The sequence below is a fragment of the Emys orbicularis genome, chromosome 8, assembly GCF_028017835.1.
Source record: "Emys orbicularis isolate rEmyOrb1 chromosome 8, rEmyOrb1.hap1, whole genome shotgun sequence".
In the NCBI taxonomy this organism is placed as follows: domain Eukaryota; kingdom Metazoa; phylum Chordata; order Testudines; family Emydidae; genus Emys; species Emys orbicularis.
In genome coordinates this window covers 46200103-46224553 of record NC_088690.1, presented here as the reverse complement: position 1 = coordinate 46224553, position 24451 = coordinate 46200103, and the positions used below count along the sequence as shown (strand labels likewise).

The 24451-nt window shown below is 42.8% G+C and overlaps 1 protein-coding gene across 1 annotated transcript in view; it reads left to right on the top strand.

The window, feature by feature from the left end:
• CRB1 (crumbs cell polarity complex component 1) overlaps nucleotides 1-24451 on the top strand; it is a 163174-nt gene that overhangs the window by 114488 nt on the left and 24235 nt on the right. The window contains exons 10-11 of the mRNA XM_065409913.1: nucleotides 205-333; nucleotides 7345-7471. Of these exons, the coding sequence (XP_065265985.1) occupies nucleotides 205-333; nucleotides 7345-7471 (256 nt within the window). The remainder of the gene's footprint in view (nucleotides 1-204; nucleotides 334-7344; nucleotides 7472-24451) is intronic.

Below are 24451 nucleotides of genomic sequence, written 5' to 3'. Positions count from 1 at the left end.
CCACCCCTACTCACATTGAATAGTACCTTACCCCAGGAGCCACTGAAGCTGATAGGCACATTTCTGTAAAACAGAAAACCTAAACACGTACAACTGAAACAGACTAGCATTTTAATATAGTGTTAAATAAATGAATGAGGGAAAATTAGATTTTACCTGAAACAAAAAGATATTAATTGCTGCTGTTGCCTCTTATTCATCTAGGCGCACCAGGCTACCTTTTTCCGTCTGTGGGAATGAGAAGAGAAATCTCACTTGTTACAACTATGGCAACTGTACTGAGCTCAAAGGCGAGTTGAGATGTATGTGCCTGCCAGGCTTTAGTGGAGAACGGTGAGACACTTCAGAACTTTATGTGCACTTTCCCTCAGCGGGTTATTGTAGGAGTATTGCATTGTCTTCTTAGAACATGAGTTCCAGAATGGACCCTTTTTGGATATCCAAAATTAGTGATTGAAATGGTACCTCACCTGCTGCAGACTTCCTGCAGCAATGAGACACAGCTCTGTCTATTCAAAATGAGCTAGAGTTAGAACTGGGCAAAATGTTTCTGATTCATGTTATTTGGGGTGGGGGGGTGGGGGGGAGAAACAGTTTCAGGTCAACTGAAATTAATTTTGAATTCAGGTCAAATTTGCCAAATAGTTCGTCTGGAAATTTAAAACAAAAATTTTGGAACAGTCTAACCATTTTGTTTTGTTATTGTTAAAATGAAACATTCCAATTTTTCATTTTAAAACAACGAACAATGTTTCATTTTGAAATTTGCCTAAATTTAATTTTTTACAAAGTGTTAAAAAACTCAAAAAAGAAACAAAATGTCTTGTGTTGAACAAAAGAGTGTGGTTGAACCAAAACAATTTTTTTTTCAATATTTTGATTCAGCCAGCGAACCAAAAATCAATTATTTGCCCAGCTTAATCCTCTCTTTGCTAAATATGACTTCCAGGGTTTAACAGCATGACAATTTGATTTCTACAAAAGTCAATAGTCAATGGGTCAAATTCATTCCTAGTGTAACTCCAATTACTTCAATTAGGAATGAATTTGACCCAAGATGCTTTTTTTCTTAAATAACATTATACTGATCACATCTCCCTCTGCATACAAATATTCCTGGCTCTACATCTGTTTCAAACATGACAAAATAGAACAGTATAGTGATTTTATCTCTCTGTGTATAGACACATAAACACACAACCCCCCCCCCCATATAATACACAAATAGACATACATAAAACTAACTGTTTGATTTTAACTGACAGCCAATGGAAATACATGAAGTGTACTCTCACAGGGGAAGTGCAATGCACAGAACACCCACTCAGATTGTATCTTGCTAGTTTAGAATCAAATTCTAAAACAATTATACAATCAAAATTGGTTAACTTATTTTATATATATATATATATTATATTATATTATAGGGCAGGTCTTAGCACGAGGACCCACCAACTTCACTCATGACTAAATTTGTATGGGGTGGTGTACACCTCTGCAACCCATATTTATTGTCTAGTATATTATTACCAATTCTCTATATTGTCCTGTATCCTCAGTGAAGACTGGGGGCCCACTGTTCTAGGTGCTGTACAAACAGAGGAAGACACGGTCCCGACACCTATAGGTTATCCCAAGTTTTGTTCAGAAGCATTCAGCTGATAGCAAGACAGGAAATATGGTACAAAGAAGGTAGAAAACATAAGACAAATGGTTTTGCTCTCTCTCTCAGTGCAATGAAAATTAAATCAGTGGCATAGAGTGTCCAAAGGTTCAGTAGGCCTGCAACATGTAGCCTTAGCACATTCAGAAAAACTTTCAAGAAAAGGTTTCTCCCTCTCTCTTTTTAACGCCCACTGACTTTGTGGAATCACTGCAGTAAGTCATAAATGATGGATGAAATAAAAAATTCCGACCCACCCAGTACAGAGTGCACTTGGCAATTGCTGCTGTGCTGTAATATTTAAGTCAGGCATCCAGAAAGGTCCCCTGCCAACCCCAGAAGATTTGGAGAAGAAAAAACGTCTCAAGCACTTTTTTGGTGTGTATTTATCTTGGGGCTTCAGGGTAGGAGGAAAGTGCTTTTTCCTTCTTCCTTCCACCCTCAGGCATTTTGCTAACTAAAGCTTTGGAAATGAGAATCCTCCCTTACATACACACCCACTGGCTGGCAATAACCTCTATTTTATGGTTCCCAAGGTCCTACTACTGAGTGGTGAGCCAATACTGAGCATACTGCATGGTAATATACCGCTGCAATGAGACATTCTACACTTTATTCTCTTTTTTAAATCCTAAATTTCCACTATATTTATTCTCTTTTTTTTCCGGGTTGCCAAAATGTTGTAAGGTAAACTAGCAGTGTCTTTCTCTTTGAAGACCTCCAGTAAACTAAATCAGACAGAACACACACAAGATTTATTTTACCAGAACAAATTCAAAATATTTCACATAATGGGATATTAAAAACCACACCATCTCCATGATTGATTGGACTGATATTACAGATATTTTCCTTTAAAAGTATAACCAATCCCTAAGAAAGGGTTTGATCCACAACCTATGGAAATCAGTGGGTGTCTTTTCACAGAATGCAATGGAATTTGGGTGAGGACCAAAAGAAAGAATTTGATAGTAGTTAGAGATGGACAAGTTATTCCTCAGTAGAGTTGGTCAAACTTTTTATTGCAAAGAAATTATTCACTGAATTTAGGCTGGGATTTTCAACTTGACTAAGGGACTTATGTTTCCAGCTTCCACTGCTGTGGCCCTTTTCCCTGTATGTGAACCAATCTTGATTTCTTTTTGTATGTATGAATTCATTTGTATTCGTAAGTATTTGCCAACTAGTTTGATGAACAATTTTTGTTTCAGATTTTTGAGGACCGTAATTGATCCACTAAATCAGTTAGTATTCTTTCTGTTCCTGATTGGATGAATGTAGCTTTTAAATAGATGAACAGAAAATTCAAATATGAGTGTTTGATATGAAAACCTGCCATTCCCCAAATGCTTATGCACACTTTTAATTAACAATAAATTGTTTTTTGTGGTGGTGTTGTAGCCATGTTGGTCCCAGGTTATAAGAGAGACAAGACGGGTGAGGTAATATCGTTTATTGGACCAACTTCTGTTGGTGATCCAGACAAGCTTTTGAGCTACACAAAGCTCTTCTCCAGGTCTGGGAAACATCACATCCACCATAATCTCTCCCCCACCAAGAGGACAGTCCCTGAAATCCAACCACCAAATAGTGATCAAATCCACAGACAAAAGGGCACTGTCATAGTCCTCAACTATGTCTGTTTGCTCACGCAGCAGCCCCAGCATTGCATCCTGCCTCCTCTGATCTTCCTGCCGCCACTTCTCATCTCGAGCGTCTCTCCTCTCCTCACGTTGGTCCCTCCTGTCCTCACGTTGGTCCCTCATGTCCTCACGTTGGTCCCTCCTATCCTCACGTTCACTGGCTTCTTTCCTATACTTTGAAACCGTGTCCTTCCACTCATTCAGATGAGCTCTTTCACTGCGGGTGGATTCCATGATTTCTGCGAACATATCGTGTCTTCTTTTTCCGACGCCTTATCTGAGATAGCCTTCGGGACGGAGGAGGGAGGCTTGAAGAATTTACAGCTGCTGGAGGGAGGGAAAAAAGGAGAGAATTTTTTAAAAAGATACATTTTGCAGAACAATGCTTATACTCTTTCACGGTGACCAACACTATTCACATTACATAGCACATGTGATTTCTGTGCAAGGTCGCATTTTGCCTCTTAATATTGAGTGCCTGTGACTTTGCTGCTAGAGATCACAGACGCAGGTCCGGGCAACAGAATTCGGCTTGCATGCGGCCATGGTAAGCCATTGTCTTTCAGCTTCTGCGCCCTCCTTTCCCACATACCAAGCAAAGCCCGTTGAGTGCTGCGGTTTTCCTGTTAACCTTCAGCAGCAGAAAACAAACTAACCCCCCCCCCCATCCAATTCTCTGGATGATCGCTTTATCCCTCCCCCCACCGCGTGGCTGGTATCAGGGAAGATCCCTGCAGGAACCAAACTAACACCCCCGCACCTCGCCATGAATTCTCTGGGATGATCACTTTACCCCTCCCCCCACCGCATGGCTGGTATCAGGGAAGATCCCTGCTAGCCAAACGCGAAAAGCTCTGGGCCAATTCCCGCCCCCCTGCACTTGGCTAACTGCAGGGAAGGATTTCTTTTCAGCCACAGGCAAACAGCCCAGTAGGAACAGCCACCTCTGACCCCTTAATTAAATTCCCGTATTTCAACCAGGTTACCATGAGCGATATCACTCTCCTGAGGATTACACAGCGAGATAAAGAATGGATGTTGCTTGAATGCCAGCAAACACCGGGACCATACGCTGCCAGGCTTTGTCATGCAATGATACCAGATTACTTGCTGCAAGCATGGCGCGGTCAAGTGTCCTACCATGGAGGACGGAATAAGGCTGCACTGCCCAGAAACCTTGTGGCAAGGCTTTTGGAGTACCTCCAGGAGAGCTTCATGGAGATGTCCCTGGAGGATTTCCGCTCCATCCCCAGACACGTTAACAGACTTTTCCAGTAGCTGTACTGGCCGCGAATGCATCCCAAGTCCTCAGGGCAAAGTAATCATTAAAAAACGCTTGCTTTTAAAACAAATTTTATATTTTAAAAGGTAAACTCACCTGAGGTCCCTTCCATGGGGTCGTGGTCTTGGATACTGGCTTGGGAGGGTTGGAAGGGTACTTCAGTCAGGCTGAGAAAAAGATCCTGGCTGTTGGGGAGAACGGAGTGCTGGGTGCTCTCTGCAAGCTCGTCCTCCTCCTCCTCCTCCTCTTCCCCATCCGCAGAATCCTCAGGTGTAGCTGATGAGATTATCCCCGCCTCGGAATCCACGGTCAGAGGTGGGGTAGTGGTGGCGGCCCCCCCTAGAACTGCATGCAGCTCGGCGTAGAAGCGGCATGTCCGCGGCTCTGACCCGGAGCGACCGTTTGCCTCCTTTGTTTTTTGATAGGCTTGTCTGAGCTCCTTGACTTTCACGCGACACTGATCTGAGTCCCTATTGTGGCCTCTCTCCATCATGCCCTTGGAGATTTTTTCAAAAGTTTTGGCATTTCGTCTTTTCGAACTAAGTTCTGCTAGCACTGAATCCTCTCCCCATATAGCGATCAGATCCAGTACCTCCCGTATGGTCCATGCTGGTGCTCTTTTTCGATTATCGGCCTGCCTGGTTACCTGTGCTGATGAGCTATCTGTGGTCACCTGTGCTCTCCACGCTGGGCAAACAGGAAATGAAATTCAAATGTTCGCAGGGCTTTTCCTGTCTACCTGGCCAGTGCATCCGAGTTCAGATTGCTGTCCAGAGCGGTCACAATGGTGCACTGTGGGATAGCTCCCAGAGGCCAATACCATCAAATTGCAGCCACACTAACCCTAATTCGAAATGACAAAATCGATTTTGGCGCTACTCCGCTCGTTGGGGTGGAGTACAGAAATCGATTTTAAGAGCCCTTTATTTCAAAATAAACGGCTTCGTTGTGTGGACGGGTGCAGGGTTAATTCGATTGAACGCTGCTAAATCCGAATTAAAGTCATAGTGTAGACCAGGCCTTTGCTAGATACTAAAAATCATGGGCGGGAGATTAGGGTGACCAGATAGAAAGTGTGAAAAAGCGGGATGGGGGTGGGGGGTAAGAAAAAGCCCCGAATATCAGGAATGTCCCTATAAAATCGGGACATCTGGTCATCCTAAGGGAGATGGAGGAGTGGGGATGGGGCGCACTCAGGGGAGTGGCAGAAAGAGGTGGGGTGGGGCATTGGAGACAGGGGTTGAGTGGGAGTGAGGGCGGGGGTGGAGTGAGGGTGGGATCTTAGGGGAAGGAGTGGAGTGGGGGCGGGGCCTGGGGCGGAGCGGGGGTTGAGCACCCCTGGGGAAAATTGGAAGACGTTGCCTGTGGAGACACTGGATTTATGGCTTTTACAACAATCTGTAACCCTCTTACACCTCCCACTCAGCCTTTTCCCCACATGACTGGAGAGGTATTAATGGGCCACTTCACCTTGAATGGTTCCTTGAAATATGTGTTAACTACTTATGCTAAACAATCTGTTCCACCTTGTATTTAGCTGTGACACTCTGGATATGTTTACACTGCAATTAGACACCTGCAGCTGGCCCATGCCAGCTGACTTGGTCTCACTGGGCTTGGGCTAATGGGTTGCTTAATTGCTGTGTAAACATTTGGGCTTGGGCTGGACCCTGAGTTCTGGGAGCCTCTTACCTCACAGGGTCCTAGAGCCCGGGCTCCAGTCCGACTCCCAACATCTACACTACACTACATTCCGAGCCCCGCAACTCCAACTCCGCTGGCCTGGGCCAGGCTCAGATTTTTAATTGCAGTATAGACATTCCGTTTGAGTACATTTCCCAGACCTGAAGAAGAGCTCCATGTAGCTTGAAAGCTTGCCTCTCTCACCAACCGAAATTGGTCCAATAAAAGATATTACCTCATCCACCTCATCTCGCTAATAAATTATTTGTCATGAGAAGTGGGATATCCCCTATTTTATAATAAATATTGTTTGAAACCATTAAATAATATTTAACTAAGCCTTTAAAATCTGATACAATGCTACACTTGACATATTATATTTCCTGGCATTATGGTCCTCAATTAGACCAGCAGAAGAATGCTACTAATTTCAGGTAGGCAATAGGTATTTGGATGTTCACATAGGCACTTAGGCATGTGAATAGATTATCACAATGGTCCCTGCTAACTGGGGGATCTATGAATCGATGAAAATGGTCATTTTTGTGACTTAGGGCCCAATTCTTCAAGATGCTAAGTGCCTTCAACTCTCACGGACATCAATAAGAGTGGAGGGAGCACAGTTCTCTACAGAAGGTAGCCAAGATCAGCCTCTAAGCATATGTTTACTCAGGGATAAAAGACCCGTGGCACATCTGCAGCTGGCCTGGGTCAGCTGACTCGGACACATAGGGCTCGGGCTGCAGAGTTAAAAATTGCTGTGTAGATACTCGGGCTTGGCTAGAAACCAAGCTCTGGGACCCTCCGCCCTCACAGGGTTTTTCATCCCTGTGTAAACATAGCCTAAGTCACAAATGTCCATTTTACATATCTAAGTGCCAATGTGAGCATCAAAATGCCACAGATATGGGATTTCCCATTTTTGTACCTATATGTGAAAACAACACAAGGCATCAAAGATGTAAGTGTAGATGGTAATGTCTGTTATTTTCAGGACAGTGAGAAACCCTTGTCCGATTAATGTTATCTAGTTGCTATCACAGTTGTTTAGTGCTTTTGGTCTTTTACTGTAGGTGTGAAACAGACATTGATGAGTGCAACTCTGATCCGTGCATGAATGGAGGCCTCTGCCAGAACCTACTTAACAAATACCAGTGCATCTGTGATGTAAACTATGCTGGCGACCGCTGTGAGGTAGATGTAAGCGACCTCTCCTTTTTTGTCTCTTTATTATTGTGGCAGAATCTCTTTCAGCTTCTCTCCTACCTTATTCTGCGAATGGATGATGATCCAGTAGTTGAGTGGGGTGAACAGGAAGATTATTAGCCATCTGTACACGGTTAGTATTTTAAAGCTATTGACACACAATGGAAGATGCCTTGAACAGGAAACTAGTTTAGCACTCAGAAAAGCAATAAGAATCACATTTTCAAAATCATTTATCAATGTTTTGAACATATTAAAATATTTTATTGTAAATAATTAATTCTCCAACTGTGGCTTTAAATGCAGAAGCTAAGTTTCTAAGTAGCATCATATTTCTTTGTATTATTTTGTGTAACAAATGAGAGATGTATAGAACTTTCCAAAGCAAACATTCAGATCTTGGTTCTCACCTATTTATGAATCATTTTCACTCTGCTTTGGTTCATTTGCTTAATTTTGGAACAGATGCTAGTAGATAGTGAATATCAGTCTGAAAATACTGCTTTAACCCATTTCTACTGGGGTATTGCATGGTCTCTTCGTTTCTTACAGTGTAATGCATAAGACTAATCCATGACAAGATATGCTAAGAGCTCAGGGTGAAATCCAGGCTCCACTGAAGTCAATAGCAAAGATCCCATCGACTTCAATGAGACCAGGATTTCACCCTTAAAATTTAAATATATCACATCCCATATTATTCACTGCTGTTGATTTAGAAGTTTGGTTCAATGTCTGTGGAATCAGATATGTCATAACAGTGGATAATGTGAAACTATTTTGGATAAGCCACTGGCAATATACTGAGCCCGTCTTGTTGGAATCAATGGCAGAATTGTCTTTGATTTCACTGGGAGTAGGATTGGCACTACTATCTGTACATTTCATTTGAATAAAGTTCACTTAATTAAAACAAAATGCAACTATTCTATGAATTCACATGGAATGGTTTTCAAACATGCCCCATGATATGAATTTATTCATTTTAACCAAAGGTCCAGTGAGGATATCATATTTCAAATCCAAAGGCAGAATTTGTTAGTTACAATATTGCTACCTCTTGAAGTAGATCTATTTTATCTGTGAACTGAGAATGTCAGTACTGTAATACATAATTCCAGGCAGAGGAATATGCTTATTTTTCACTTCAGGAATCAATCACCTTGCTCACTGATGGGTTGTTATCCTTAATGAATGAGGATTAAGTGCATGATATTGCTCACCATTGTAGATCAGGCCTGATTCAGCAAAGTACTTAGACATGTACTTGGCTTTGAGCACACAAGCAAGTTGAAGTCAATGGGACTTAATCACTTGCTTAAATTTAGTCACCTCCTTTAGTAACTGGCTGAATCTGGGAAAATATGTTCATGTCATACTTTGTTCTTTCTGGAAAGAGCTCACTGTTCACAAGAGTAAGTGTTTACAGCTCTGTATTTCATTATTATTAAGTGATGTGGTATGCAGACAGAGCTATGGGAAAGAGATCTTTATTAAGTATGCTGAGGCTCTACAGTTTGAGAGAGACAGCAGCTTGGCTTCTGCTTCAATCCCTGAGCCCTTGGGGTACATCTACATAGGGATAAAAGACCCGTGGCACTGCCGCAGCTGGCCCTCGTCAGCTGACTTGGGCTCACAAGGCTCGGGCTCAGGGGATAAAAATTGCTGTGTAGATGTTCGGGCTTGGGCTGATGCCTGAGCTGTGGGACTCTTCACCCTCACAGAGTCCCAGAGCTCAGGCTCTAGCCTGAGCCCAAGAGTTTACACAGCGATTTGTCAGCCCCAGAGCCTGAGCCCTGAGAGCCTGAGTCAGCTGATCTGGACCAGCCGTGGGGTTTTTATCCCTGTGTAGACATAGCCTAAGTGTCACATGCATCACATCCCAATCCTGACACCTGCCTCTCTTTCTCCAGTTCTATTCATTACTGTATGTGTGCGCAAAATGCTGTTCTTTGTCTCTGTTACATGTAGCATGTTAATGTCTCAAGGAGCTGCCCTGGTCTGAAAACTTAAGTGTAATACATTGCTGTATAATAACTGTATTACACCCCGATAATCTCTTTATCATCTTTCTTTTACTAGAGAAATGCCTGAGGTAATTTTGCTGTTGATCGCCTGTACAAATGTTTTATTCCTCTCTTTTGTTTTATACATAAGCCACACTTCTGTGAATAGAATATAACAAAATATGTTCCATATTGGGGATAAAATTATTGTAGCAATATCAAAAACATAAACACTAAGTGTTCTATTATCTATACTATTGGATTATTTTAGATCAGACTAGAATTATTTGGATGATATACCTTTTAGCCAGTTTAGACTATGGAGGCAAGCAAATATTCAAGTAATGGTATTACACTTACACAACATAGGCTCCAATTTGGCAAAATACTTTGGCACATACTTAACTTTAAGCACATACTTAAATTAGAGGTGATTAAAAATTATATGGAAAGTTTTCCCACTAAAAAATCTGGTTTAATTGAAACTAACACTTTTCACAACAAAATGACAAATATGACCACAATTTGGATTTGCCTGCAGGAAATGTCAAAATGAAATTTTTCATTTGAATCAACACTTCAATATGAAATGATGTTTTGGTTTCAAAATGCCAAAAGTAAACAAAAATAGTTCATTTCATTTTGACTTAAAATGTAATTTTGTTGTGGCATCTTGAAACTGAAAAAGAAAAACAAAACATTTTATGTTGAAATGTCAGTTCAAAATGGCAATTTTCATTTTGTTTTGATTTAAATTGTTGTTTTGGTTTTATTGACACCAAAAAATGAAAACAAAATGACATTTCAAGTCAAAATGAATATCATCATACTGTTTCAAGATGTTAATCTGAAACAAAAACATTTAATTTGAAACTGAAAATTTTCAAACCAAGATTTTTTGTTCACATTTTCACACAGGAAAAAGTTTGGTTTTCCAACCAGCTCTTGCTTAAATCCCATTGAAATTATTGGGAGTTAAGCACCTGATTAAGTGCTTTGTTGCATAGCAAAGTCTGCTGAACATCATGCCACAAAGCTGTCTCAGATCATTGATTTCAGTTTGCTGTTAGTGACAAGGGAAGCAGGGGAAAGAGATACATCTTATATCAGTGTTCCTAGCATACTGTATTTATAATGCCCCAGACAAACAAGAAATGAAAACCAAAGAATATATACATGTATAGAGATTTCAAACACACTATTTCCTCAATTCTAGAAATGTAGAAATGCATAGATATATACAGTATACCATATGTATTACATGTTACATAAAAAATTACAAATTTCAAATAGATTAAATAGCAGTGCAGCAGTCCCTGGCTCTCCCCCTCTGTTTACATATCACTAATGCCACTATATCCACTAGGATTGTAAATGACTTCTTTCCTTCCTCGAATGCCTTGTCATCATGAAACATTTCCTGATTCAGAACTGCTGCTCTTTCCTCTTTGTACTTCTGTATTCTCAACTACATTGTGTGTGTACATAGCTTTCCCATCGTTATACACAAAATAAACCTTCTGCCTTTGTCTCTTTACGTCTACTTTTCATTTTTCTGCTGAGAACTGCTTTCATTTGCTTTAAGTGTACCATGATTTCTGAATGTTTACACTTCACTCGTGTGTTACACAAGCTTATAAAATGTAGCTCTTCTGCATTGTAATGATATGATACCCTTTTAACGTACATGGCCACTTACGCATCTCTTCCGACTGATGCCATTTAGTCAGAGGAGCACTATTCTGCACCCCAGGACAAGTGTCCTTTATTTCTTATTCCAGAATATATTGGGTGCCTGCTATTTTGATTTCACCAAATGTCATCAGAAAAAGCATTCACTTGGGACTTCCCTATTTAAACCTGAATCCTGCTCTTCCCCAAGTTTCTGATGCTGGAAGTTTGCTATGTTTTAGTGTAACAGCTATAAACAAAGTTGCCATGGGTTTTAAAGGAGTAGCACACCGTGAGGGAACAGTAGCTGACATAGTGTATGCCAGATAACACAAATTAGTCCAAATAATTACTAGGGTCTTTGCAGCAACATCAAGATGTGTAAATAATTGAATATGTCCAAATTCCTTATTTACTTTCTCTATTTTTCAGTTATTGTTCTATTAAAATATATGGGATTCCAGTAAAATCATTTTCAGGTAACAGAGAGAAGAGATGAATGGCAGAAAGTGTCCGTAGATACTGTGCATTTGATTCAGACAGCTTAAAGTGACCCACAAAGGATTTTTAAAGAACTGAGCTTTGTTCTTTTATGTTCCTTTCTTAAAAGCTCTTTGAAGAAAGAAAAGCAAAACAAAACAAAGGATGATTCTTTTTGGTCTTCTTTTCTTTTTACTTTAGAAATTCAGGCGTCATAGAAATTTCACACTCTGGAAAACTGTGTGGTGACTGGAAAACTATTAAAATTATGAAATCCCAAGAGACCAAACTCTGAGTAACTCAGAAAGGCAGGAATTTTTAGTCAAACCATTTAAAAAATTTGCAATTACTTTGTTAACCCCTATTTACTTTCAATCCCTAATAAGGATAGGGTTAGGAGGGTTTTTTTTAAAGTGTAAACATACCATCCCCTTCTATTAAGATATGATAGCCTACAGAATACATGTCTGAGGCTACCCCATACACAGGTTTTCCAGTGAAACCAGGGGAGAGCGGACTTCATAGTTTAAGGTTTAAAAAGTGGGATTTAAAAAAATTAATAAATATCACATAAAATAAGTTTAACAAAGTAATTTTTTTTTAAAAAAAAGGAAACTCCATTGCAGGTCACCTGTAAAGGGACACACTAAGAAAGCAAACAGAAAATATGTCTGCACATGTCAGGAGTAAAAGCACCACGATGTACTTAATTACACATGATTTCAGAGGTTTTGGGGGGATTTAAGAGGCTCCTTCCCCCTTGCAGAAAAAGACTTATAGACATGTAGACTTTAAGGCCAGAAGGGACCATCATGATCATCTAGTCTGACCTCCTGCACATCGCAGGCCACAGAACCTCACCCACCTCCTTCTGCAATAGGCCCATAACTAGCTGAGTTACTGAAGTCCTCAAATCTTGATTTAGAAACTTCAAGTTACAGAGAACCCACCATTTACTCTAGTTCAAACCAGCAAGTGACCTGTGCCTCACGCTGCAGAGGAAGGCGAAAACTGCCCAGGGTTTCTGCCAATCTGAGGTGGGGGGAAATTCCTTCCTGGTCCCTTACATGGCGATCAGAGTCTAAGTCCTCCACAGATCTCCAGCTCTTGCTGTTTGATTACAAGTCTCATGATATTTCATATTTTGTTTGAAGCCCAGGTCCTGGAGACAATTGCTTATGTGACAATCTCAGCTTTCATTTTTTTTAAAAGAGCAAGTTCAGAAAAGGGTGTGAAAATGTGACCCAAGTACCTCCAAAGGCTTAGAAAGCAGAAGGGAAATAAAAATAATTTAAATTAAAAAGATAATTTTTAAAAAACCCTCATGATTTTTTAACATTAAAGGTTGGCGACATCTGATCTCTTTTCTCCACTTTTTGCTCTTATGGTATGGTTTCCCTCACCCAATACAAGTAACTAACTCTCACAGAAGACAATGGGTAATGGGATGCAAATAGGCCCCAGGAATTCAAAGGGAAAGTAAGATTTCTGTCAAGTAGGGAGACGGAATCATTACCGGTAGTAATGGGGATGGGCAGAGGTCTCTGTATTTGCAGTGAAAAATTATTTAAGATTCCATATAGCCCAAAAGTAGTGCTAGTTGCATTGGCAGCATGGTATTCAATAAAATATTATCTGAAATACACCTCCAGGAACTTAGTAGAAGGTGGGGTTTGGCTGGTCATTTTAATTTATATTGCAGTAGTGCCCAAAGGCCCCATTAAGACTGAGAGCACGCTGTGCTATATAATCATAGAAATGTAGGACTAGAAGGGACCTCGAGAGCTCATGTATTCGAGCCCCTGGCACTGAGGCAGGACCAAGTAAACCCAGACCATCGCTGCCAGGTGTTTGTTCAACCTGATCTTAAAAACCTCAAAAGACAGGGATTCCACAACCTTCTTTAGAAGACTATTCCAGAGCGTAACTATCCTGATAGAGCATTTTTCCTAATATCCAACTTAAATCTCCCTTGTTGCAGATTAAGCCGTTACTTCTTCTTCTACCAAATACATACACACAAAGGAAAATACGGTCCCTGCCCTAATTAGCTTGCAATTTTGTTTGTATTCTGGAAAGTTTTCCTGAACAATAACATGGATTGCACCTTTGGCACAGTATTCACTCACAAAAGGCACCCTGATTGTACATGTACAAGTAATGCAGAAGTGGTGGCTGGAAAAATGACACAGAGTTTAAGTTCTGCGTTAAGATGGCTAGAGTTCCCCCCCACACACACACCATTGCTACTTTCATATCCTCTTCCAGCTGGTACCACTTCACCCTCCTGGGCAAATGGACAAGTGGCACATGCTGCATGGTTACACTTCACCTTAAATGTCATTAAAATACACTAGTAAGCATGTAGGATATGTTCAATATTGAGTCCAGATTCAACAAAAACTCAGTCTGGCTTCCATAGGGTGGAAGCTTGGAATTGTGATTGAATCTGCCCCTCAGTGATTAGTTAACATATTCATTAACTGCAAGTGTTAGTAAAATGAATGTATCTAATGATATTTAATTACAATAATTAATGCCTGATGTCTCATGAATAATTTAATCGCCTGCTATTTGCATTTTCATACTTATGCAGTTATTCATGAGTAATTATCATATTGACTAAAAAGCATGGACACCAGGAAAGTAACAACTATATCATCTTCTCTATGTTCACTTTTCCTTCCGCTCTCCAGTCAACCCTCCCTCCCAGCCCTTTCTGTCTGGTTCCGGTATAGCATGTTGTTAATGCAGAAGGATATGCAATGTATTTTATTTTTTAAGAGTTTTAATGCAATGCTTTGATAAATATGGGCCCAGTCAGTCACACAGGGTTTCAGACTGACCCAGCTCCAGCCAGTACCTTGTCTGGTGGCCCCAGTGAGATTTGGCAGATTGTCAGCTTTCATTGAAAAAGAAAAGTTTCTAACCCTTAGGGTGGCAAAGAAAATCTCCCAAACCTTAAAAGATGCAGTGCTGCCTTTTTGCACCTCCAGATAGCCTGATAATTCTCGGAGGGATTTGGCCATCAGGATTTTGTTCTCTGGGAGTTTGCTTTGGTCCAATGATTTGAACATACAAACCTAAATAGAATAGAATGGGAATGGAAACAGGAGCCAAGAACTTATGTGAGTTCTATTCCTGGCTCTTACACTGACTCCCGCTGTGCACATGCAGAAGTTGCATAACTGCTCTATCTGTTCCCTCAGCTGTAAAATGGAAACATCAGCAATGCCAGCACTTCCAATTTAAACTTCAGAACTTTAGTGTTTCTAAAGCCCCAACTCCAATACAAGAATCTCCACTTTCACAAAAGATACGTTTCTAGCCCTCCTGGGTACAAAGAAAAGCTTGAAAAATGTGACCCCTACAGGTTGAAAAACCAGAAGGCAAATAAAAAGAGCTCCAAATTGATTATATTTTCAAATGTCATGATTTTAAAGCCAATCTCATGATGTTTTGTAGCCTAACTCATGATTTTTGAATGCATAGGACTGGCAATACCGGGATAATAATATTCACCTACCTACTTCAGGGGACGTTGTAGATGAATTCATGCTTGTTCAGAGCACTGAAAGTTAAAAGCACAAGGGGCTTGATTTTCAGATGTGTTAAGTAACCACAATTTCACTTGAAATCGACAGGAGCTCAGGAACACGGAAAAGCTGGTCCTAAGTGTTTTTGATTTCAGAAGGTTGCTGGTGAGTCTTCCGTTTGTGGACTCCAGCCCTGGATTTCACACAGGAAATGGTGTTGCTGAAGAACCTGCAGTTAAAAGTACCAAGTTGGGGCCTGCCTACTGGTACTATTTGTAGTATTGGAAACAGGCAGATGTAGGCCCACCCCCAACTAAAGGCCCAGCCCCTCAATTAATGGGGAGGAACCACTTAGCCCAGGCTACAATTGAATACTTGAGACAACAAATGAAAAAATAGGAGCAGGAGTAAGGTCAAAGGTTGAAAATCAGGGATCCAGAGGGGGAAACCAAGCAGAGAACCCACAGCAGCACCCTCTGCTCCTCAAAGACATGTAGGGAATCAATCGACACTGAACATAAAAATGGCCATACTGGTTCAGGCCAATGGTCCGTCTAGCCCAGTATCCTGTCTTCCGACAGTGGCCAATGCCAGACGCTTCAAGGGGAAATGAACAGAACAGGGCAATCAACAAGTGATCCATTCCCTGTCATCCAGTCCCAGCCTCTGGCAGTCAGAGTCTTAGGGACACTCAGAGCATGGGGTTGCATTGTTGACCATCTTGGCTAATAGTCATTGGTGGGCCTATCCTCATGAAGTTATCTAGTTCTTTTTTTAATCCAGTTTTGGCCTTTACAGCATCCCCTGGCAACAAGTTCCACAGGTTGACTGTGCATTGTAAGAAAGAGTACTTCCTTTTGTTTGTTTTAAACCTGCTGCCTATTAATTTCACTGGGTGACCCCTGATTCTTGTGTGATGTGAGGAGATAAATAACAATTCCTCATTCACTTTCTCCACACCATTATATCATATCCCACCTTTAGTTATCTCTTTGACAAGCTGAACAGTCCATCTGTTTACTCTCTCCTCATATGGAAGCTGTTCCATACCCTTAATCATTTTTATTGCCCTTCTCTGCACCTTTTCCATTTCTAATATATCTTTTTTTAGGCGGGGTGATGGGAACTGCACATAGTATTCAAGGTGCGGGTATACTATGGATTTATATAGTGGCATTATGATATTTACTGTCTTATTATCTATCCCTTTCCTAATGGTTCCTAACATTCAGTTAGCTTTTTTGAATGCCGCTGCACATTGAGCAGATGTTTTCAGAGAACTATCCATGATGACGCCAAGATTTCTGTCTTGAGTGGTTACAGCTAATTTAGATGCCATCATTTTGTACATATAGTTGGGCTTATGTTTTCCAATATGCATTACTTTGGATTTATCAACATTGAATTTAATTTGCCATTCTGTTGCCCAGTCCCCCAGTTTTGTGAGATCCCTTTGTAACTCTTCGCAGTCTGCTTTGGAGTTAAATATATTGAGTAATTTTGTATCAGAGGAACTCTGCCTGGAGGCATGATTGGGCAAGGGACTGAAAATAAGCCCCACAGTCACAGAGCATCCCCATCACCTTGTTCAGGTTCCTCCTCCTGGAACGATGGATGGCCACCTTGGCCAGACCCAGGAGGATGAGGTTCCACAACTTTGGGGGGGCCTACAGATGGGGTGTGCATAGGCCAGGCTGTGTGGGGAAAAGGGCAGCCAGAACCTCAATAAGAGATTCTATCTGAGCTGGAAGAGGGTCTTCAACCTGACGCGTCCTACTTGGATGTGTTCCAGTGTCTACCTCTCACCACAAAAGGGACAGGTGTTGGGGGAGTTTGTGAACCATGCCAGATACATGCCTGTGCTCATAGGTCCATGGAGGAGTCATCAACCAATTTCCCCTTAAGCCCATGGAACCAGAGTGGAGTACAGACTGGCCCACCAGGTTCCTCACCCTCCTTAGGTGGCAGTTGGTCCTGCCACTTAGTATCAGGACAGGACATGAGGATGAGGAAGTGGATGGTCTGAAGCATGGGCATGTACAAGATGTTCTGTGGGTGTGGATAACGTGCAGCTGGCTCAGGTGGTGTGTCAGGAGCGGCCAGGGAGGCTCGCATGCCAGGGGCCTGATGGTGAGTTCTGGAGGGCCAGGAGTGAGGGGAAGGTGGAGAGCACCCTCCCACAGGACTCACTCAAGGAAAGGAAGAGAACCAGGAGTTGAGGCTGCCCTCACCTTCTAGAGCATATGACAGGGGACACATGGGGTGGACAGCTGAGCACCACAGGGTCCACCCAGTCCCTTTGATCATAGTCCAGGAGATCTCCAAGTCTGGTGGTACCAGCCAAGACCAACATCTGGCACATCAAGGGGGGACTCCACCACCTGCACACAGAGATGAGGAGTATGTCATATGGGTGCTATGAGGAGGTCCTCCTGCTTGGTGGCCGCTATGGATCTGGGCACTGAAACCAGCTTCCACGTCCCAAGAATGTCCTGGTAAAAGACCAGCAGCTCAGAGAGGTCTTGGGGGAGACTTGTCAGAGTCCTTGGAGGTGGTGGAGGAAGGCATGCACCAGCATACTCCATGCCAGACTACCTAAATTGTAAATAAGTCTCTGAAGGGCCTGAAGTGGACCTGACTGTGAATACGAACCAGGCTTTGTCTGCTGCCCCCTCTCCCCCACCCCAAGGGGAGGCTTAGGACACCCACAGAGACTGAGTGCAGCCGGTCCCAGAAATAGTCCAGGATTGCAGGGAGCAGACTCAGCGTGTTGAACTGGTGCCCAAGCATAGACTGGACCAGCTCGTTGAGTATCAGTGCCCTTCCCCTAAGGGAAAGGCACCAGAACAGCCCTGTCCACCTCTGCAACAGGTCAGACACCCTGGAATCTAGCTCAATCCAACTCTCCAGCAGGGAGGGATCAGTGGCAGAAAGTTTTATGCCTTAATAGAGCAATGGACCCACACCCCACTGGATGGCCTGGAGCACATGTGGGAGGGAGCTCACCTGCCACCTGTCCCTGGCCATCAGGCCAGAGCTCTTGACCCCATTGACCCTGGTGGAGGAGGCCACCTAATATATAGCTTGGAAAGCCTCCACCTGCACCAGGTCTCCCACACCCTGGGCCACGGTCAAAGCCCAGTTGAGCTTGACCAGACACTCTGCAGAGGCATACAGAACACCAAACCCCCCAAAGTGGAGTCCAAAGCTGAATGCCTGCAGAGTGCCAATATGATACCCATGATCCACCCTGTCAAATCCCTTCTCCTGGTCCAGAGACAGGAGGGTGAGTGACAGACCATCCCTACATGCTAGATCAGGGGTGGATAAAATATGGCCCGCGGGCCAGATCCAGCCCGTCTAACATTTCCGTCTGGCTTTCTCTGCCCCCCACGATTTCTGAGTCTAGGCCGCTAAAAGTCCTGTGGCGCAGCAGGATGCTCAGGCAGGCTGCCTGCCTGCCGTGGCCCCACACTGCTCTCAGAAGCAGCCAGCTGCTGCTGGCACATTTCTGTGCGCCCCTGGCGCGGAAGGGGGGGAGGCAGCTCCGCACTCTGCCCCTGCCCCCAGCACCTTCCTCACAGCTTCCATTGGCCGGTTTCCAGCCAATGGGAGCTGCGGGAGTGGTGCTCGCAGGCACGGTCAGTGCATGGAGACCCGATGCCCCCCTTCCCTGAAGGGGCATGCAAAGACATGCCAGCAGCAGCCGGCCGCAGCCACTTCCAGGAGCGGCTTGGGGCCACAGCATGCAGGCAGCCTGCCTGATACTTGCCGCGCCGCCAGCCAGGAGCCGCCTGTGGTAAGCACCTCCTGGCCAGAGCCTGCACCTCACACCACCTCCTGCACCCCAGCCTCAGGTCAGAACCCCCTCCCGCACCCAAACTCCCTCCCAGATCCTGCACCCCATCCTGCACCCCAATCCCTTATCCTAGCCCGGAGCCCACTCCTGCACCAAATTCTCTCCCAGTGCCTGTACCCCTCACCCTCTCCTGCACCCCAATGCTCTGCACCAGCCCAGAGCTCCCTCCTGCACCCAAACTCCCTCCCGGACCCCGCACCTCCTCCACTAATATAGCAGAAATGTGCGGCCCGTGACAACTTACCAAAATTCATGGAGTTGCCCCCCTGTGAAAATTATTGCCCACCCCTGTGCTAGATGTAATAGGTCCCAGACCAAATAGAGATTATCGAAGATGGTGCAATCCAGGACAATGTAGGCCTGGTCAGGGTAGATCATGTCCGCCAGCACAGGCCCCAGCCACACCAAGATGGCTTTCACTGTTACCTTGTAGTCTGTGCTGAGGAGCAAAACTGTGTCCCAATTCCTGAGTTTGCAGAGGTCCCCCTTTTTAGGTAGCAGGGCAAGCAGAACATGCCAGCACAACAGGGGGAGCACCTCATTCCCCAAGGACTTGGCCCAAATGGTGGCAAACTGTGAACCGAGTACATCCCAGAATGCACATAAAACTCCACAGTCAGCCGGACAATGCCCGGAAAATTGTTTGTGGACATCAGATGAAGGGTTTCCAAGACCTCGGCCAGAGCGAGAGTTGCTCTAACTGATCCTGGTTGCCCACACTGACTGAAGGAAGTTCATCCCACAGCACCCTGCAAGCATTGCTGTCCATTGGATCCAGGGAGAGGAGGTTGGCATAGAAGGCTCTGGCCCTTCCCTGCATCCCCACCAGATCCATGAGGGGATTCTGTCCTCCACCAAGAGGCAGGTGATATGCTTCCTGGCTCAGCTCTGTTTCCTTCAGGACGTAGAAGCAGGAATTGTAATCCATCTCCTGAAGGAGCTGAATGTGAGATTGAACGAAGGTATGAGCTATACCTTAATGTGCAAAAACATTGGTCATTGAGAGCCCGGAGCTCATCCCACTTCTCCTGACACTCACTGCAGAAGTATGGATTCCCAATATTAGCAATCATGTGCCTCTTCAGCTCCAAAACCTCCCATGCTCCAGGTGCTCTATCACCACGCACATCCTCCAGCTGGCCCCTGGGGTGTAGTTGCGTCAGAAGAGCCAGTCACGTACTTTCCCCTCATTCCACTACCTCTGCGCTGAGGGAAAGATCATCTCTGCCTCCACCAGGCTACCTGGAACTCCTGGAAGGACAACTCAAAGCCCACATCCTCTAACAGGCTGTTATTGAAATGCCAGTAGGCTGGTCCTGGCCTCTTGGGTATCACAGCCACCAGGTGGAAATCTGAGAATGGGACTGGCCTCATGCTGGAGGAGTGGTCCTGCAAGATGCATACTGGTGAGGAAGGGAGAGCAGTCTTAGCAGCACAGTGAGAATATTTGCATCTGTGGCTTTTATTTTCTGTCCTGCTATGGCATTCTGGAGGGAAAGACTAACATTTAAAGGTGAAATCTTTTAAAAATAGAATTGTTTTCCTAGAATTCTCTTTCCTGTACTGTTAGTCCTTGTGGGAGCAGGATCCCTGCTTGACAGAAAGTTAACACTATGGGATCTGGGATGCTTAAATATGTTCTCATTTGCATGTCCAAAACTGTCATTGTAGTCAGTGGAATTTTGGATAGCCAAGGAATACAGAACTGGCCCTTACATGTTTAAAAAGTGATTATGGCTTACAAAGTAACTATGTAAAATTGGCATCGTCTCGTTGTGAGCATTTAAGCATCGACTGTGATATCCCTTCCTCACGCTGTGTAGTATCTTACTCTATGTTAAGTCCTACTGATATCAGAATAAGGTACTATCAAACATGTGTAAAGTTATTACAATCTGGCTATTAGAGTCATTGTTAGTTATTTCACAGACTTAAATAAGTGTTTATTACTTTTGTTAGCCCTGCAGAGACAATATCACTTTGGGGGGCATGGGGAAGAAGAGGAGGGGCTCAATTTTGCAACATAAAGAACCCAGCTTTGTTCCTGTTCTGGACTGAGTGTGGAATAAGAAAAAACACATCTTAAGATTTGTAAACTGAGTGGTTCTGCTCTGGAAGTCATTGGAAATATCACAATGCCATTTTTATAGTCACTTTTCAAAGCAGAACAGCCCTTTAATGTCCTTTGTTATTTTTTATTAGTTGCATAGTATTCTCTTGATTTAACCACAGTTGTAAAAAGGATATTGCAAGAAATGTAATATTTAATATGTGCTGTACCCTAATGTGCATAAACATTATGCTGTAAAGACAGTAAAGTTAGCTAATGTGTCATAGCAGTAAAAGACAGGAAAGCTCCCCACAAGGCCAGCATTACTGCATGCATCAATGAGAAGCAGTTGAATATTTAATGTGTATGGTAAATATAAGCAGAAAAGGGAGTCAAGATGACATATGATAGCATAACACTCTGTAATATAGGAATCAGTTCAAGTACAGCATTCACATAACAGAGTTAGTATTCAGACTAACAAATTTTGTTTGTACAACATCCTTTACATTGTAGTGGCATTGTTTTCCTTTTCCTCACCTTCAAATGTTTCCCTCAGAGACTCACGTTTACATCACACGGGCATTTATTTTAGTCATTTCTCACCTTATAACACATTAATGTAATGCAGCCTTGCATTGTTTATACGTTACATTTTATATCCTTTTCTCTTATAGTTCATGCGGGTTTAATGTTGTTTTCTTTTATCTATTTTTATTACCATTTGCAGACTGAGCCCCATTGGTGGGGGTTGCTTTAGAAAGACAATTATTTTAGATATGTAACTATAACATATTATTTTTACAGTACTTACTCTAATAATTTCTCCATAAAAGCACCAACATTATTTTGCCTTTTCTTTCATCATACCATCAGGGATTCAAATATAATTTCCCCAAATCTCTTACAACTTACACTGACTTTCTAAATATGCACTGATATTGTATTTTCTTACAATCTCTGAATACTGCTATTACCTCAGCACGAGCGCCACATCATCACCATCATAGCCTTGCATTGACACTGCTTTTTAAACTCAGTCAAATGAATGGGGGATTTTTTTTTCTCTAAATAGCTTCTGATATCTATGTTCCATAGTATCTATGATGGGTTGTTAATTTTCAAAAATGTTCATGTTTACAATTATGGAAATTTAAAAAACACACATAGTGCTCTCTCTACATTAGCATTAATCATCTGCATTTTTCACTTTTAAAAATAAAAAAAAATTGTTGTTTGCTGGGGAACTTGGCAAAACACTGTCTGAAACCAGATCATAAATCTGTACCAATCCCGTAAATCACAAATGGCTTAATTCACTAAAAGTTCAAAAACAAACAAACAAACAAAAACCAACAACTTCACCTTCAAGCTGAAAGCTTGTAGTCCAATGTTAATGAAAAGAACAAGAAAATAGGATACGGGGTAAGCAGAATGCATTTATAATGGAAAACTTAATTCACTTGCAGCTAGGTCATGACGGCTGCAATCTCATCGGGTGGGATGTCTGTCTCATTCATTGAAAACTAAGGATCTGATCCTGCAATGAGCTCTGTATGTATGGATCCCCACTGAAGCTAACAGGACTGACTGTGGCACAAGGGTCTCCATGGAGCTCACTAAAGGACTAGGGCCGGAGGTAATTCTGTCTTTAAGCTACCCTGTTTACTGCCATTTTTAAAAAGGCTAATGGCTTTCCACTCTCTCTCTCAAATTAAGTCATTGTTAGATGATCCTTTAATAAATGGCAGTTTAAGATCAGAGGCCAGCTTTTGTAGCTGTTGGATCTTAGGCACTTTTGAAAACCTGGCCCCTTCATTTAAGTGCCTAAATGGGAGCTGAGCTCTTGAAATCCAGCCACTTAGGCCTTGTCTACACTACGTAGGGAGATCGATCTAAGTTATGCAGCTTCAGCTACGTGAATAACGTAGCTGAAGTTGACGTACTTAGATCTACTTACCGCGGGGTCCAAACTACGCTATGTCGACGGGAGATGCTCTCCCGTCAACTCCCTTGTGCTTCTTGTTCAGGTGGAGTACAGGAGTTGACTGAAGAGCAATCTGCAGTTAATTTAGCAGGTCTTCACTAGACCCATTAAATAAACCACCGATGCATCAATCACCGCGTGTCGATCCCCCGGTAAGTGTAGACAACCCCTTATTTTGGTTCTGAAATGGGAGTGGTCAAAGAGCCCTTTTTTCTGGCCCAGGGACCCTTAGGCCTTGATTCAGGAAAGCATTCCTATTCAGGGAAACCACTGAAACATGTTTAAGTCCCTCTGAAGTCTGTTTAAGCATACTTTTCAGTCCTTTCCTGAATCAGGGCCTTGCTGCACACTGCTTACTATTTCATTACAAAGCAAATTTGGGTAGTGGCAGTGCAGTAGCTCATTAGGTATTACTTGTAGTATAATGAATAACTCTAATACCAAAGCATTAGTACCTCGGAATACACTTAAAGAAGCCATATACTGAGGATTGTTAGCTCAAAGGTCTGTGACATGGTAATGTTTCCTGTTAAACTGAGGATGGCACGTAAATCTGTCTATGCATCACTTGCTGAACTGTGCTTGTACAGTACATTTTCCATCTCTGCATTCCTAACAAACTTTCAGTTTTTGTTATGAAAATTCACTCCTGATAACTTCTGGAGAAATTGTGCACACTTTACTGGGCCTACGGGATAATTTTTCCACTTCAAAAAGCAATGAAAGAATTCCCTTTGTTGAGACTATGAAAGATGTTTTGGGTAGAGCCAGTTGCATAAATAGCTGATTCTTTGATTGCATTTTACTGTACATTTTTTAAACAAATAGGCAACAATGAACATAACAGATTTTAACTTTATTCAAACAAAAATAGAGACAATGGACAATTCTTCTCTCACACTGAGGAAATCTAGGAGTAACAATACTGAAGTAAATGGGGTGACGCTGATGTAGAACTGGTGGAAGTGAGAGGAGTTTCAGAATCTGGCACACATTGCCCTGCACCATCCACCATCATAAGGAGCCCAGGATTGGTGGGGGAAGTTGGACCACACTGCCCAAAGGATGGCAATTTGGACTATAAACTGAGTTCAGCCACATCTGAAGAGGACGTAGGCACAGCCTGGCAAACTGAATACCTGTGTGCAGGTGGCCATATGACCTAGTAACCTCAGGCATCCTCGGGCTGTGGTTGAGGGTTGAGACTGCAGTTCCAGAAAAAGGCAGCAAATTGCCTGGAATTGGTCAGTTGGCAGAAATGCTGTTGAACTCATAGAGTGTATCAGGGCCCCAACTAACTTGATTCCTTGAGTTCGGACCAAAGTTGACTTACTGCTTTCAAGATTAGGCCTGGACAATTGAGTAAACATAGCGTGAACTGAACA